We start from the raw sequence: 6,617 nt of genomic DNA, 5'->3' as shown, positions 1-6,617 counted from the left end.
TGCTGGGTCATGTTATAGCATACACTGCTTCAAAATGGATTTAAAATTGAAAAAACACCATGAAATAGCATGTTGAGAAAATGACAAAAAATGCCATATGCGGTATGACAAAAAAAAGGTAAAAAAATGACATGTCCAAAAGTCAGCTGAAAACCTCATTAAATAGCATGCCCAGTCATGTTAAAGCATGATATGTTGCAACAACAGGCAAAAATCACCAGAAACACCATAAAATAGCATCTTAAGAAAATGAGCAAAAATGCCATACGCTGTATGGCAAAAATGTAAAAATGTCCAAAAAACAACTGAAAACCACATTAAATAGCACGCCGAGTCATGTTTTAGCATACACTGCTGCAATAAGGATTAAAAACAGAAAGAAAAACACCATGAAATAGCTTGTTCAGAAATTGACCAAAAATACCATCGGTGGTATGGGAAAAAAGGTAAAAACATGCAAGTCCAAAAAACAGCTGAAAGACATATTAAATGGCATGCCAAGTCATGTCAAAGCATAGAATGTTGCAACAATGGGCAAAAAAAGCCCAAACATCATGAAAGAGTATGTTGCAAAACTGACCAAAAATGCCATACGCATTAAGGGAAAAAAATGTGTTTTTTTGTTTCAATTTTTAATTGTCAGTGCAGCAGTGTGTGCTGTAACATGACTAGGCATGCTAATTAATGTGGTTTTCAGGTGTTCTTTGGACATGTCATTTTTGACATTTTTGCCATACTATACTATTGCTTTTTTGGTCATTTTCTTGACATGTTATATTATGGTTTTTTTGGCCATATTAGCACAATTAATGTTATGGCGTGTCTTAGCACATTATTTTATTCTGTTTTGAAGTGTTTTCAGCTGTTTTTGGGACATGTCAAATTTGGACTTTTTCTCCATGCTATAGCCTCGCTTTTTTGGTCTTTTTTTTCCGACTAGCTATATTATGGTGTGTTTTTGCAACATTCTATGCTATGGCATGTCTCAGCATGCTATTTTATGCTGTTTTCAGCTGTTTTGGGGACATGTCTTATTTTGACATTCTCGCCATAGTATGGTATTTTCATTTGGCATGCTCTTTTATATGGGTTTCAGCTGTTTTCTGGACATGTCATAGTTTGACATTTTTCTCCATGTCGAAGTATGAAGAATGGCATGTCAAAGAAACGACCAAAAATGGCATTATGTAGCATGTTGAAAAATCAACTGAAAACGACATAGTATAGCCTGTCGAAAAATGTCAAAATATGACATGTTGAAAAAACTGCTAAAAAACCACATAGTAAACATTTCGAGAAACGTCATATTATAACATGTTGAAAAAACAGCCATAACATCACAGGATGTCGAAAAAAAAAGGGCCGGAAAACCCCATAGTATAGCACGTCGACAAAACTGCAGAAAAAATCATCATATAGCATGTAAAATAAAAATTTTTAAAAAGACATAAATTGTCGTAGTTTCGTATGTTGACAAATGTCAAAATATAAAACATGACATGTCCAAAAAAACAGCTGAAAAACCACATAGTATAGCATGTCTAATAAATGGCCAAAAACGTTATAATATAGCATGTTGAAAAACAGCAAAACATCAAAGTATAGTATGTCAAAGAATGTCAAAATACTAAATGTCCAAAAAACAGTTGAAATCCACATAGTAAAGCATGTTGACACACATGATAAAAAAACTTGCCCAAAAACTTATATTATGTAAAAAAAAAAAAAAAAAATCACCATACCCTTACAGTGTGGTATGTCAAAAAAATTCCAAATCTGACATTTTGAAAAAAGAGCTGGAAAACTACACAGCATAGCATGTCCAGAGACGTCATAGTACAGAATGTTGAAAAACGTCATAATATAGCATGTCAAAGAAACAACTGAAAATGCCATACTATAGTATGGCGAAAAATGTCAAAATATGACATTTCCCAAAAATCAGCTGAAAATGGCATAAAATAGCACGCCAAAAACGTCATAATATCGCATGTCATTGAAAATGTCATAGTATAGTATATCAAAAAATATAGTATGCCGTATGAATGTTTTCTACAAAAAGGTACAAGGTAGATTTATTGTCATTTTTCTTAAACGTGGTTTAAGAGGAAATGAAATTAAAGTTGACCCTAAAGTCTGCTACATCTTTTTGGCGTCAAGGTAGGAGATGAGGAGTCTCACAGCCTGGTGAAAGAAGCTGCTCTACAGTCTGGTGGTTCTGCAGCAGATACTTGTGTATCTTTCCCAGATGGCAGCAGGAAGAACAGACTGTGGCTGCGGTGGCTGCTGTCTTTCAGTATCCTTTGTGCTCTGTGCAGACACCTCACTTCACCGAGGTCACTGATAAAGTCGTAAAAAAATGTCATAGTCCTGTGATTAAAAAAAAGGTCAAGAAATCACTTAAATGGTAATAGTATATACTTGAAATTTCCCAAAAGTCAGGATTGCAAACGCTTTAGAAGGATGAAATGCTTTCAATATGTTTTTTAGACCTCAAATACTATACAAGGCCCTTTATTGAAAGTGATACTACTTTGTTTCAAAAAAGGATACCTTTAATTTTTTTAGTCAATGTTTACAATGGTTCTAAAGGTAATGCCACAATATACACTTTTTTAAACTACTAATGTCCAACCCAAGAGATAAGACCGTGCCAGGCGAATCTTAGCTTTTAAAATGTGTTGGAAGAATGTCCGAGTGGTAATTAAAGTGAGTTAATTGGAGTCTAGTGAGTTTCAGGCGGCTAAGACAATAAGTTGGTCTGGTTCATGATGCTGGTGACATGGTCATTTCTGATATTAAGTTTGGGGGTTAAGGGCACCTCTGGGACTTTCATAATGGTTTTCAGGACAGGATTTCTTCACAGGGCAGTTTCTGTACTCAGAGAACTCCATTTCCTCCAGATGGTTGGGGGCCAGCTTCCGACAGACGGGCTGCACCCCGGTCATCTCCTCATAGATTGGGGCCTGAGGGTGTGACTTGACACTGCGGCGTGCTTTGCCCTGACAGTCATCGAAACAGGAGAAAAAACAAATCAGTGAAGTGAAAAAACAGAGTGAACGCATTCTCAGTTTCCTGTTAAAATCAGAGTTTGTCATTTTCTCTCAAGGGAGTGGCTTTAACAAGAAGTCCTAACCTGGTCTAATCTTAACAGATATTTTTACTTTAATTTAAAACAAAACAAAACACTACAGTTCACAACTCCAGAACTTCTTAGAACTGAATTAAAAAGTAGAGAAGGGTTTAACTATGTGACTCAGAATTGTCAAAAAAACATGCCGATAACTGGCAGCAGCAAGTTATGAAACCAGTGTGGTTTGTGGTGAGCTGCAGAGGAACTCTCAAGCACGCTCTCAACAGGCAGGTGCTGTTTGCGGTAATCAGTTATATTTTTCCCCTTCACTCTTGTGTAGTGTGTCAAAGCAGCACATTATTAGCCACAAGTACACTCACTTTATAAATCACCACGAATCCAAGGAGGAGGAGGAGGAGGAGAATGACCACAGCTGAGGACAAAGCATATAGCAGAGTGGAGTAGTTGGAGCAGCCGCACTGACCTCCTGGGAAGAAGCAAAGAGAGAGAAGATGAAAATAAGAGGGCTGACGTAACTGCTGGTGCAGGACACAAACATTGAGGGCCTCACAACATCCCCCAATAAGCCACAATGACAGCACTCAGCTTCCTTGCTGCACTGTATTCCTGCCTCGGATACTTTGCATCTAGAAAATATTGGCACATAAAGAGAGCAAAAGCAGTACATGTTAGTGCAACAAGAAGAGGATGAAGACTTATCAAAGATGACGTGTTCAGTGGAATTTCGCAAACCACTGAGCCAAACTTCCTTCTCAGTTTTCGGCTGAGGTTTGAATATATTAATATTTCAAGTGGAAATCAGTTATTGTCGCATGACTAGGCTTATTCATTCAAGACACGCAGCTTAACAGTGAAAACTGTTGATAAATAAGGTCTGTTATCATAGCAAATGGGACTTCTTGTTGATGATATCAGGAGCTAATAGCAGTTTGGTTTGCTTAGTGAACACGTTACATCTCAAAGACAAGAATCTCAGTTGAATTTCAATCAAATGAAACTGAATAATCAAAACTAAGTTATAAATGGAAATATTACATAGTCAAACAATTTAAAAAAAAAGAAAACTGAATAATTTTGTCTTTCAGCCCCAAAGCAGCAAATGAAGAAGTTGGCCACAATATCAAGTATCTTATCGTAAAAGGCTAAAAGATTTGCTGAAACAGCTGGACAGTGTAGTTTTTAACAACTGTCCAACAAAGTTACGTATTAAAAAGAAAAGAGAAGGAAACATTTCACCCAGTGCAACAATGTGGCTGCTTTGGAACTAGAAGGCACAGACGGCTAAAATCTCGTCCTGGGATTTGTTGAAATAAAAAAAAGGTAAAAACCAGAACAAGAAAATAATTTCCAGCATCTTTGAATTATTAATTTAAGGCATTGATCAGTGTTGCATGACAAGTCAGCTACAGTGGGACAGCACCACACTAAATATCACCAGATTGATTCATAGATAACTGCTTATACTTGTTGCACAGACACTAGACAAGTATGGAAATTTTATCTGTTAGCGATGTCTATTGTTGTCTTGTGTTATCAGTGGTTCATACACCCACAGGCACACAAGTCAAAAACACAAAGGGGACATTGTTAGTGCTTGTGAAACTGACAAAGCATAGGCATTTGCATAGGTTTCAGAACCTGTCAGTTTCACACAAAAGGTAAATCTACTCAGTCCAAAACATTATTTAAAAAACAAACAAATAATGATAACATTAATACTGTGAGACAGTTGAAATGGCAAAAATGAACTTCAGTAGTCGCATTATAGCCACTGTAGCAGTTATGTTAGTTGAAGGCTGACATCCTGAGAGATCAGAGCTGGTCCGATGCTGACAGAAACAACAGCACATAAGAGACGGAGAAAAGAGATGGCTGCAACAACAGAACAATAGTTAGTCTCATGCTCAAAAGCCTGAAAAAAGAAGAATTAAGTTAGTATAAGTAACCCTGCGATCAAGTCCCTCTGTGACCCACCTTGCACAGAAACAAAGAACACTTGTCTCCCTAGACTGGTGCTGGAGTCGGACCCGCCGTGCACGAGCAGCTGGCAGCTGTAAAGGGCGCTGTCATCCGCCTGCAGCTGCCTCAGGGTGAGGTTGTAGGTGATGCCGTTGGGACCGGGCGCCGAGGACAGCTGGACCCTCTCAACAGGGAAGTGGGAGGAGGAGGAGGATGGGGTGCTGCCACTGTGGTGACGCTTTGAGTGGTACAACACCTCCACAGGTTCCCGGCCCCTTTGCCGCTTCAGACTCACCCCCTCCACAACCAAGGCCTCCCCGTGTGGGAAGCAGGGGAGCACGGCCGAGCCGCCAGAACACGTCTTTACCAAACCTATGTTCACCAACCCCGGGGTTTCTTCAGATGGGAAAAGGGAATAAATCTTATAATGTGACCTAAAATCTAATTTCCTCTGAATAATCAAAAAATTGGGGGGACGAGTTCTCAGATGATTATGTAGATTATTTGGAGTACATAAACTATAAATGTACCAAGACAGTATGAACTGAATGCAACCAATTTTATCACATAATGTGTAGTCAACAGGAAGTAATGATACAGCATAGTATCGCAACATGTTTGCATGTCAATATCAAATGCATACACGTACGCAAAGTATCGCAAAGTTTTAGAGAGTAATAGTTTCTTTTTGTTATCTAATAAATTCTTATTATTACAAATACAAATTAAACTTTTGGTGGCCTACTAGAATAATAAAATAAACTGTTTATAGGGTCCACTAGATACATTTTGCTGCAATAACATGATTAAAGTGTGATGAACAGACTGTATATAAGATAAAACAGATATCGACAAGGTTTTCGTTTGATGACACACTGTAATTTGCAGTTGAAAAAGGTAATGAATTTATAACACTATATTGTATTGCAATACTTAGCACATCATAACATTTTGAAAAACAAAATAGTATTTTATAAAGATTTAGGTATCGTGATAATATCATATCGAGGGTCCTCTATCCACCTAGTACAACTAATATAAAATGATCCACCCTTCAAAGCATAATCAGGGTGCTATATGAAAATACATATTTGGTGTACAGTATATTAAAATTTGGGCTGTATATCAATATTTTCTGAATACTGTTGCATCCAGGAAAAGAAAAGTTTTCTCTCATCTTGTCTAATTGGATCAGAGGATGAGAGACACAGATGTGAATGTGAATTACTGAAACTCATTCAAACTCCTCATAATGTTCTGAGCAATATTAGTATACATTTAAGGAGAAATATGCAGCTTAGATTGTTGTGCTGACACTTATGTGTGTTTCAGGAACTGCTGAGCAACCATGATAGGCATTTTAGTGGTTTAATTCTTCTGCAAAAACCAGTCACACCACAAAGACGATAACACTTCAGGGTGCCAGTTTTAACAAGGCATCATTTATAAAGGGCTTGTGAGACTTAACAGTTTGTGTGTCAGTAAAACAACAATAATAAGGGAAATTTTGGGCTGTGAAAAATCGCTCTTACTTATCCTCCTCCAGTATAACATACTGTAATCT

At 37.5% G+C, this 6,617-nt stretch overlaps 1 protein-coding gene across 1 annotated transcript; it reads right to left on the bottom strand.

Annotated features, from left to right (window-relative positions):
- Positions 1 to 2,533: 2,533 nt before the first annotated feature.
- Positions 2,534 to 5,684, bottom strand: LOC121963480. The gene is made up of 3 exons (XM_042513762.1): positions 5,069 to 5,684; positions 3,454 to 3,560; positions 2,534 to 3,002 (listed from the first exon to the last, which is right to left on the bottom strand). Exons 1-3 carry the CDS (start codon positions 5,667 to 5,669, stop codon positions 2,799 to 2,801), a joined length of 912 nt encoding a protein of 303 aa, XP_042369696.1. The 5' UTR covers positions 5,670 to 5,684; the 3' UTR covers positions 2,534 to 2,798.
- Between the last annotated feature and the right edge of the window lie 933 nt (positions 5,685 to 6,617).

The sequence above is a fragment of the Plectropomus leopardus genome, unplaced genomic scaffold (assembly GCF_008729295.1).
Source record: "Plectropomus leopardus isolate mb unplaced genomic scaffold, YSFRI_Pleo_2.0 unplaced_scaffold11401, whole genome shotgun sequence".
In the NCBI taxonomy this organism is placed as follows: domain Eukaryota; kingdom Metazoa; phylum Chordata; class Actinopteri; order Perciformes; family Serranidae; genus Plectropomus; species Plectropomus leopardus.
Note: the sequence above shows the minus strand (reverse complement) of the source record. Positions and strands in the feature narration are given on the sequence as shown.